Here is a 10,772-nt window from a genome sequence, read left to right on the forward strand (position 1 = left end):
AGAGGCAGGCGTGCATTTATTGCATGAAAAATTCATCAAACTGCTACTTTACTGCATTGGAGTGTCGCGAAATACAGAGGTCAGCAAAGATTACGATCGTTACAACGCGTTCAAATGATAAGAAGAGTCCGTCAATTAGATTAAACTCATCTTCAACATCCGATCTGTTGGAACTTAAAGAATGTTGTCGAGTGTCGCGATATTTTTAACCCTGGTCGCGGGAGTTCTTTACGGCTTGCACTACTTGGTTCGCGGAGGCAGGAAAGGTGAACTCATCGATAGAATACCTGGACCACACGCTTGGCCGATCATTGGCAACATTCTTACCTTCATGGTACCCGTGGGTGTGTAATCTTATACCGTTTGTAAGACTGTGATCAAGCTCAAGATCCAAAGAATTCAATAACATCCGATCGTTCGATTTCCGGGTTTCGCAGAAGAATTATGGAACGTGACTCGCAAGTTGAACACGGACTACTATCCCATCCAACGGATTTGGAGCATCGTAGTTCCAGTCGTGACTCTTTATCATCCGGATGACGTGGAGGTAAAAAAACTACACATCAGTCACACTCATTCGCATGAATAGAGATATGATATGACGCGAGATGCTACGTTATAACCAGCTTCTTGGAGAGCATGGACACTTTATTTCGCAGTTATTTTCCAGGCTTTATTTTCAAGTGTAATCCACATCGAAAAGAGTCGCATATACAACTTTCTTCATCCATGGCTGGGTACCGGTCTTCTAACCAGCGGAGGTAAGACGTGGAAATTATGGATACTTTTTTTTCTGAGTTTCAAAGTTAGCTGATAATTCAATTACACTGGCGTACACAGTGCTTTGGGGTGCGAACATTTGTGATGGAAAAAGTATCCGTCGTCTAACTGCAGTTGTAGTGGATGAGAACTGTCAAAGACGTGAGTCGACAGATGATTCCTTTTCCTCTTGTTTAGGGAAAAAATGGCACGAACGAAGGAGAATCCTCACGCCAGCTTTTCACTTCAACCTACTGCAGCAATTCGTCCGAATTTTCAACGAGCAGAGTGAGAAACTCGTGCAATCGCTTTGCCTCGAGGGCGACGAAGTCGTCGACGATCTCGTCCACCTCCTCCACAAATACACGCTCAACTCGATTTGCGGTGAATTTGAAGTTGACAACGAGTCTTAATGAATGTGAGAGAACGTTTTCTCATCTCTTGACTTTGCAGAAACCACGATGGGCGCGACATCGGACGTGAATGGGCAAGTTCTGAAGGAATACAGGTCCTGCGTTTCAGAAATGGGATGTATAACGCTTTACCGGTGAGTCAATTTCATTCATCATAAGCTAAACAAAAACGAGATTGATCCAGCAATTTCTTCGGCTTGAATCTCAGGATCCTCAGACCTTGGTGGCACTCAGACTGGATGTTCAAATTTTCGCGAAAATTCAAAGATCAAGTTCGCGCGCTGAAAGTTCTTCACGGTTTTTCGACGAATGTAAGTATCCAATTAGACGCGCAGTGCGTATCTTTTCCCTCACAATCACGTTTTCTAAACCACTTTTTCAAAGGTCATCAACGATCGTAAACGGTATCACGACGAGACCGGAGGTCGTTTTTTAAAAGGACTTAGCGGTGACAGCGATTCGAATATCTACGCTTTCAACGATGAAAATGTCAAAGGTACGTTCATATTTCACATCGAATCTCTTCCTGAATGGACGTAAAAAATTTCTTATTACATTGTCCGACAAAATACTGCTAACAAGGTGATCATACCGGCCGCATTTTTGTAATTTTTCATAATTATAGTACAGAAGCTTTACGACTCGAACAGTGAATCCCCAAAGCTATTGGTCGGGGGTCAAAACTTGGAAGGGCCAATATTTCGAATGGCCGACGTATGGAAATTTCAAACACGCGAAAGTAAAATGAGGAAAGATGAATTGTTCGAAATCTTTTGTTATTCCAATTTCGCATGTTTGAAACTTCGATACATCTGCCATTCAAAATATTGACCCTTTCAAGTTTTGACCCCCACCCATTAGCTTTCGGGGATCACTACGCGAGTCCTGAAGCTTCAGTACTGTAAGTATGAAAAATTACAACAATGCCGCTAGTGTATCATCGCCTTATAAGACAAGACAAAAAATGTTCCGGTTTGATTATGTAATATACCACAAAATTATTTGATTTTACGTTCAAGGTAAACGACGTCTGGCCATGCTCGATCTACTGATGTCAGCTTCTAGGCACGAAGGCAGCATAAGCGACGAGGGAATCAGAGAAGAAGTGGATACTTTCATATTCGAGGTAGATATTCTGTCCAAAATATTTTAACCAAATCGCGTGATGCCGCAATTTAATCCAACTTAGAATTAGCAAGAACAATTGGCAGAATTATCGTGACTCTTGACCTCAGCCGTGTAACGACGGCGAATAGATCAGACTGACTTTATGGATACCTTATAGTACTACGTACTCGTCATGCTGTAACTCCATATAGGATTAACAACATCTTGTAGGAGTAAAAATTCTCAAGTTCCTCTTTCAGTCAGTTCAGTTTCATTCGCAAAGGTCACCCGGTTCTATAATATATACGTAATCCACAAGTACTTAATCCATGTGGAACAAAATTGGCACGCGGCGAAATTAGTAAAACTGGAATAGGATTTGTTTTCGTCTCGTCTTCGCATGGCTGATGAAACGAGTGATAGGCGTAGACACTTATCGGCGTGCCTCGATTAAGCATATTCTTATCGATGATTTAAGTATTTTTTTCCGCCTGAAGGGACACGACACGACCGCTATGGGATTATGTTTCACGTTGATGCTGCTAGCCGAAAACAAAGACATTCAGGTACGGTATTGATATTATTTGACTTCTCGCTAATTACATATATTAGTGACATTTTTTCAAATCCTCTCCGGTCGCTGAACCAAACGGATTGCGTCAAACATCTACTGACTTTTTGCGTCATGTTTCGCTTGAAAAAAATGAGACTTTGGGACTTGCGATTTATGTATGTCGTAGGACAAAGCGAGAGCTGAGATCGACGAGGTATTCGAAAATAAAGAAGACAAGAAATTGTCAATGCGCGAAGTCCAGGGCTTGGCTTATCTCGAAAGATGCATTAAAGAATCTTTGCGATTGTTTCCAAGTGTGCCAATCGTATCTCGTCACGTATCGGAAGACCTGCAACTCAGTGAGTATTTACATGCACGCAGATTTCACTCCCAATGATCGCATGGATCTTGCGCTCGCTCATCATAGCATGGTTTGACGTTTTATTTTAGAGAACTACCTGGTGCCCGGTGGAACGGTTGTTCAAGTCGACATTTTCGACCTTCACAGAGATCCCAATTTCTGGCCAGATCCATTAGTCTTTAGTCCGGATAGATTCTTACCCGACCAAGTGCGAGGACGTCATCCGTTTGCCTTCGTGCCTTTCAGCGCGGGACCACGAAACTGCATCGGTGAGGATAATGCGTTTAACAAAGGCAATTACGCACCGAGAATCATACGGTTGTGCACGTTTCGTCCTGTAGCGTCCGTGACTTTGGTAATGCAGACATTTGCGTAATCCAGTCTAGCATCAAGGAATTACTGTATTCAAATTTATCCATAATTGGCTTGAGTGCCACGATGGCGTTGCAGAATTCGAGCTCCGCACATTTCCTTCGATTCGGATGGTGATTTCAATCCGCCCGAATCGTTCACGAATATTTTACTGAAATGATATTTCATAATTGTCATTGAAGGAAGGCGTATACGTCCTCACATTATTCTCTTCTTTCTGCAGGTCAGAAATTCGCGATGCTGGAGTTGAAGGTGCTGATAGCAAATTTCGTACACAATTTTTATTTGGAGCCGCTTGATCTTTCATCCGATGTGAAAATCCTTTCTGACTTGGTCCTCCGGCCAGCGAAACCTGTTCGCATTAAATTGGTCCGAAGGTCACACGAAAATCATAATTAACCTTTTGTTTGCTAACTTTCAAGATTTATCAATATAAACGAATCTCATTTTCCACTTTCGTCTCGTCGAGCCCCGATACAAAATTTCTTAATGCACCTTTGTGGCAACATTCTAATTATTTGTCCGGCGGCTACTATCATTAACCTAATTCTGAGAGGATCGTCGAGTGACTTTGATAAGCTAAACCGAGACGAGCCGAAGAAATGAGACGCCAAATGGCGTATGCCGGTTCTCTGAGGGTCAAAGATGTTCGCAAGAATGAGACTCGCATGGCCGAAACACTCACGTTTCGTTAGTTTCATAACTTCATTCTATTTCTTCATTTATTCCATTACGCAGGCTAGAAAAAGATTCATAAACGATGAACGAGAAATAAAAATTACAGAAATGGAAAACAATGATTATTCGTCAATCACAAAAATAACTCTGTGGTGCGATCTTGAAAGAAAAGAAAAAACTGTTTATTGTGGAAATTCATTTTTTTTCATTCTCATAGTCCCATTTTCATAGAAAATTGATCTGAAAATTTCCAGAAACAATTTTCATCATCCGTTATCAGTGGGAAATATTTTACAGTAAATAACTATTTTGAATCCCTACCGTATATATCTTTACGTATCAGATAAACATGTTTATCTTGAAGTATCAAGTTCTCTCTACCGCAACGTCTAGTCGGCAGTCATTCGTGAGTGTGCGTCGAAATGTATTATCTCACCACGACGGCAGCGTATTCGTGTGATGCACAAACACCCGTTTGTTATATCCATTGATGCATCGCCAGGGACAGGCAAGAGTGGAGAAAATATAACGAGACCCTGGTCGAGGCCAGTAGATTCAGTTTCCTTTGCAGAGCCCATCGCATCAGTTGCTCTGCTTGTGCGTTAAATATCACACGTATTGAAGAGACACCCGATAATTGCTTCTCAGCATCAATGGCAACATACGCACATTGACTATAAGGCTTGTACGTATAATGGCTCTCGATGGCTAATTAAAAGTTTAAAATTCTCTGCCCATATTCGAGAACAACTTGCATAAGCTGGCCTATTTCGATACGAGAGCTTATCAATGAGATTGAGTGAGAGCTTATCAATAGAGACCAATGGAGCATATTGATGCACCGGAGTCGCAGTTGAGAGTGACAGTGAATGCTGCGGTTGTTACAAGGCGTTCAACTGACGGGAAAATAGTTGCTTAATCAAATTTATAAACGCTTGTCTAGCGCCCGAGTTAAGAGATCCGAAAAAATGTTGGGTATTATGCTATTTCTTACCCTGATCGCGGGGGTTCTTTACGGATTCCACTACTTGGTTCGCGGTGGCAGGAAAGGTGAACTCATCGATAGAATTCCTGGACCATACGCCTGGCCTTTCATCGGTAATATGTTAATCTTCCTAGTGTCTCATGGTGAGTAAACTGCAACGTCATTTCTGAATCTGTTGTTGGGCTCATCATGCAAGTATCATATCAAATTTAACCGGTTTCCTCCCGATTAACGCAGTCGAATTATGGACCTTGAGTCGCAAGCTGAACAAGGACTATTACCCCATTAATCGTATCTGGAGTGTCAAAGTTCCAGTCGTCAACGTTCATCATCCGGACGACGTCGAGGTAAATGAAAATACCTCCCGTGGGCTTTCAGCTGAAGAGCTGGTTCATAATTATCCGCATATTTACCAATAGAGTAATTATACAATCAGAGAGGACGATTTTCCACCGGCAATTTGAATTCCACTCTTAAATATATGGCTACCAAGCCGTATGATGACAGAATCAATCTCTATGATTATACTTGTCACTTGGCAATCGATAGTAACTACGAGTGTACTGCAGTTATTGTAAAAAATAGAATGATCGTGACAGGCAAGGTGTAATTTTGTTGCCATGAAAAACACCGCAATTTGAATAATAATCAGCTTATTACAGAATGTGCAAATCAAGCGTTCAATTTCGTGGTTATTTTCCAGGCCTTGTTTTTAAGCACGCAGCACATCGAGAAGAGCCCTTTGTACGATTTCCTCCATCCGTGGCTCAGCACCGGACTTTTGACTAGCAAAGGTGATACTTGAAAAATCTGTTTGCTCTTCGTCAACTTTGATAATGCAAGAAAACTTTTAATTCCGGTCGAAAATCACTTTTTATAATTTCAAAGAATCTTCACGTTTTCGAACCTCTATAATTCGAAAGACAGGTACTCAGAAAAATGCCGGTCTGTTGGTTTGTCCGATAAACTCCCGCGATGATCTCAGAAACGATTTGATGAAACAATCTTAAACTTACAGGATTTCACAGCGAAATAATAGGCATGACAAATTCCCGTGTTCAGTTTAATTTGAACTTCCGGTTCTATCGGAATTGAATCAACTTTCAATGTTTAACCGACAATCCTATACTTTTTCCTGTTTATTACTTTTTATAAATGAACGGTTATGTTTTTCTAAGTTCAATTGTAAATTTTGAAAAATCTGTATCAATTTTTTGTTTTGCAAAATTTTTCTTTCGATACTTTTTCAACTAGTGGTCAATTCCCGAAATTTTCAGATTCTTTATTCGGCCGTTTTCGTGATCATCGCGGAAGTTTCTCGGACAGACCGACGGACTCTTCTCTTATTATTGCGATGAAAAGTATTGCGAAATAAACTGTTTTTCTGGCTTAGTTTGCATATTTTTAACTCGCGCAATGAGATGTATTAAGTAGAAGAATTCTCGCTGGGTTTTTTATGGAGCCAACGATTTGATTCCAGAAAATTATCCTTCGTTCTGCAGTTAGAGTAGATAAGATTTTGAATAGATGCAGGTGAAAAGATGATTCTTTTTCCTCTTGTTTAGGAAAAAAATGGCACGAACGACGGAAAATCCTCACGCCAGCTTTTCACTTCAACGTACTGCAACAATTTGTCGGAATTTTCAACGAGCAGAGCGAGAAATTGGTGCGATCGCTTTGCCTCGAGGGAGACGAAGTCGTCGACGATCTCGTCCACCTCCTCCACAAATACACGCTCAACTCGATTTGCGGTGAATTTGAAGTTGACAACGAGTCTTAATGAATGTGAGAGAACGTTTTCTCATCTCTTGACTTTGCAGAAACCACGATGGGCGCGACATCGGACGTGAATGGGCAAGTTCTGAAGGAATACAGGTCCTGCGTTTCAGAAATGGGATGTATAACGCTTTACCGGTGAGTCAATTTCATTCATCATAAGCTAAACAAAAACGAGATTGATCCAGCAATTTCTTCGGCTTGAATCTCAGGATCCTCAGACCTTGGTGGCACTCAGACTGGATGTTCAAATTTTCGCGAAAATTCAAAGATCAAGTTCGCGCGCTGAAAGTTCTTCACGGTTTTTCGACAAATGTGAGTATCCAATTATACGCGCAGCGCGTATCTTTTCCCTCACAATCACGTGTTCTTAACCACTTTTTCAAAGATCATCAACGATCGTAAACGGTATCACGACGAGACCGGAGGTCGATTTTTAAAGAGGTTTGACGACGACAGCCATCAAAGTATTTACAGCTTTGACGACGAAAATGTGAAGGGTGCGTTCCGCAGAGCTTATATCTTTACACAATGTAATACGAGAAGCAATAAATATTTTCATCACTCAGTGGCATAAAAGTTTCGATTTTTATTCTCAAGGCAAACGACGTCTGGCTATGCTGGATCTCCTCATCTCAGCTTCCAGGCGTGAAGGCAATATAGACGACGAAGGAATCAGAGAAGAAGTCGACACTTTTATTTTCGAGGTGATTTTACTTTGAAACTGACCAGTTTTTACGACGGTTTAATCTGCCTACACTTCGTGCAACTTCAAGTTTTTCAGGATTCTTCTATCCGCTTATTATTCATTCTCAATCTAGTAGAGACGAATCGAACTAATCGAATTCTGACAAGTTTTTACTCTTTCCTAGTTTATCTTCTTTATTGTAATTTTACCGTCGTACGAAGTAGTAATCCGGTATTATTGCACGTGTAAAACGGGTTATGGAGATGAATTCACTACAGAAACAATGTTACTTTGGCAAATGCATGCAGCCCGAATCAAATTATTCCGAAATTATGACCGAATTTTTTTCCCTTCATCTTCTCCTTCTTCTGCATTGCCAATGAATATGTAGTAAAAGTATTCCTATATTGATTACACAAAATTTTTATTTTCACTGCAGGGACACGACACGACCGCTATGGCAATATGTTTTACGTTGATGCTGCTAGCCGAAAACAAAGACATTCAGGTACGGTGGACAATTAATATTTTGATTCGATACTTGTTTTCCTACCACATATGTATATTTGGTTGAGTTTCTTGAACGGTAATTGCATGCGCCTTTTAATATTTCCATTTCATTTCTTGTTCATTTTTTTATATTTTTCTCTTCTTTTCTCGCTTACGAAGAAAACAAGTTGTATACGACGAGTGCATTGAATGGGTGTTTGCGTCACGTTTCGCTTGAAAAAATGAGACTTTGGGACTTGCGATTTATGTCTGTCGTAGGACAAAGCGAGAGCTGAGATCGACGAGGTATTCGAAAATAAAGAAGACAAGAAATTGTCAATGCGCGAAGTCCAGGGCTTGGCTTATCTCGAAAGATGCATTAAAGAATCTTTGCGATTGTTTCCAAGTGTGCCGTTCGTATCTCGTCACATATCGGAAGACCTGCAACTCAGTGAGTATTCGAAAACAGGCAGTTTCACGCGCCTGATAATTGTAGCAGAAAATTAAACGATTTAAAAATCTTAAAAAACCGAGAAAAACCGTTTTCTCTTTGCTGCATTTAGTTATTACTTATTATATGATTGCTGCATATAGAATTTTGTTGAAAAAAAAAAATGGCACTTACAACAACACCTTCTTGAATTCTCCTATTCAATCTATTTACTATTCTATAATCTATTCCTATTTCCCATCATACGATTGTTTGATATTTGTTCGTTTTTTTTTTCAGAAAACTTTCTGGTGCCCGGTGGAACAATTGTTCATGTTCACATTTTTGACGTCCATAGGGATCCCAATTTCTGGTCAGATCCTTCAGCGTTCAATCCGGACAGATTTTTACCCGACCAAGCACAAGGACGTCATCCGTTTGCCTTCGTGCCTTTCAGCGCGGGACCACGAAACTGCATCGGTGAGGATAATGCGTTTAACAAAGGCAATTACGCACCGAGCATCACACGATTGTGCACGTTTCGTCTTGTAGCGTCCGCGACTTTCGTAATGCAGACATTTGCGAAATCCAGTCTAGCATCAAGGAATTACTGTATTCAAATTTATCCATAATTGGCTTAAGAGCTACGATGGCGTTCCGGAATTCAAGCTCAGCAAATTTCCTTTAATTTGGATGGTGATTATAATCCGTCCGAATCGTTCACGAATATTATACCCATGCGTGCGGAGAGAAACAATCATCACCGCAATTATAATTGATAATCAGCACTGAATGAAAACGTATGTACTCACATTATTCTTCGTCTCTTTATGCAGGTCAGAAATTTGCGATGTTGGAGTTGAAGGTGCTGATGGCACATTTCTTGCACAATTTCTATTTGGAGCCTCTCGATTATTCAAACGATGTACAAATCCTTACCGACTTGGTCCTCCGGCCAGCAAAACCTATCCGCATAAAATTTGTCTCAAGATTACAAAGTGATTAACTATAACTAGTGCTCACCACGCACTTTCAAATAGACAAAATTATACAACACATGGAACTTGGTGTAATTAAGTTTTCTTCACTTTTGGATATAAATTTTCACGCAAACACTCTGTAAAAGTGGCAACAAGAAAGGTAGAATATAAATTTCATTTTGTTTTTTTCTCGTACCGGTCAGCTGTGAAATAAGAAAGACAATTGTTATATACATATGTCTAATAATAAGTGACAAATAGAAGATGAGATAAACAATTTTCTTACAACAGAGCTTGTATTTTGTATGATTTCTTTACATCAGCCAACTACCATTATTTTTGTGTTTATTTGTTTATTTATTTATTTTTTTAAGTTTTTTTTTTGTTTTTTGTTTTTTTTTTTTTGTTTGTTTTTGTTTTGCATAGAAAGCTTCCATCCGTAAAACAATACATTGGTTGGTGGTTTCTGGTTAGTAAAGCTAGCATACATACCAGTGCGACTTGGCACTGTTTCAAACAACACCCTTGTAACAAAACGCTTACTGTCTATTTTCCAGTCCGTAGCTGCGAAATTCAATATAGGTATCTCTACTCGCGGTTGTCAATACATTTGCAAGTTCTTTTATTTGCAACATTGAAAATCATCTATCCGCAATGACGAACAGATGATGGTAAATTCGTAAAGTAAACGAGATTAGAAAAGGAAAAAAAAAAAAAAAAAAACCATAAACAAAAAGAGACGGCGATAAAAATGTATACTCAATAAATACGTATAAAGCTTACTTAGAACGGCTGTATCAAAAATAGAGAGCAAACGACGAACAGTTGTGTTTCCTTAATAGTTACATTTGTTTTTCTTCATTTTCGTGCACTATACGTGTAGTACGCAAAAATATTAAAGTAACAATATTTGGTTACAGCGTATAGTCACGGACACAATATTATACATGACCGTTACATTTCTTTGGTGATACTGTAATTTGGTATTCTTGCATATATATACATATATATATATACATATATATATATATATATGTAAAGGTACGTCAGATTTTAATAAGAATCTTAAATATTATATATGAAATATTTTGTATTGTAGATAGTGATATATAAATAAACTTTTTTTTTTTTCTTGTATTTTACACATCACATTGAAAATTATTTGGAAATTGTTTTTTTTT

The 10,772-nt window shown here is 39.3% G+C and overlaps 1 protein-coding gene across 1 annotated transcript; it reads left to right on the forward strand.

Annotated features, from left to right (window-relative positions):
* Positions 1-93: 93 nt before the first annotated feature.
* LOC124408992 lies at positions 94-10,268 on the forward strand. Its single transcript, XM_046886377.1, has 27 exons — positions 94-344; positions 438-547; positions 671-761; positions 958-1,143; positions 1,213-1,306; positions 1,381-1,483; positions 1,557-1,668; positions 2,192-2,298; positions 2,777-2,845; positions 3,020-3,191; positions 3,283-3,462; positions 3,789-3,950; positions 4,145-4,212; positions 4,304-4,423; positions 4,587-4,649; positions 5,155-5,369; positions 5,461-5,575; positions 5,932-6,022; positions 6,794-6,979; positions 7,049-7,142; positions 7,217-7,319; positions 7,393-7,504; positions 7,605-7,711; positions 8,132-8,200; positions 8,461-8,632; positions 8,912-9,091; positions 9,448-10,268. The coding sequence occupies exons 1-27, from the start codon at positions 182-184 to the stop codon at positions 9,615-9,617; spliced, it is 3,414 nt and encodes a 1,137-aa protein (XP_046742333.1). The 5' UTR covers positions 94-181; the 3' UTR covers positions 9,618-10,268.
* The last annotated feature ends 504 nt before the right edge of the window (positions 10,269-10,772 follow it).

Source organism: Diprion similis, chromosome 1 (assembly GCF_021155765.1).
Source record: "Diprion similis isolate iyDipSimi1 chromosome 1, iyDipSimi1.1, whole genome shotgun sequence".
Taxonomy (NCBI): Eukaryota; Metazoa; Arthropoda; class Insecta; order Hymenoptera; family Diprionidae; genus Diprion; species Diprion similis.

What these genes read in the sequence shown, in the direction of transcription:
- LOC124408992 (XM_046886377.1), top strand. Translation starts at nt 182, where the DNA reads ATGTTGTCGAGTGTCGCGATATTTTTAACCCTGGTCGCGGGAGTTCTT. An exon ending in TACCTTCATGGTACCCGTGG is followed by an intron (nt 345 to 437) that starts GTGTGTAATCTT and finishes CGGGTTTCGCAG; the next exon opens with AAGAATTATGGAACGTGACT. An exon ending in CACGCTCAACTCGATTTGCG is followed by an intron (nt 1,144 to 1,212) that starts GTGAATTTGAAG and finishes TTGACTTTGCAG; the next exon opens with AAACCACGATGGGCGCGACA.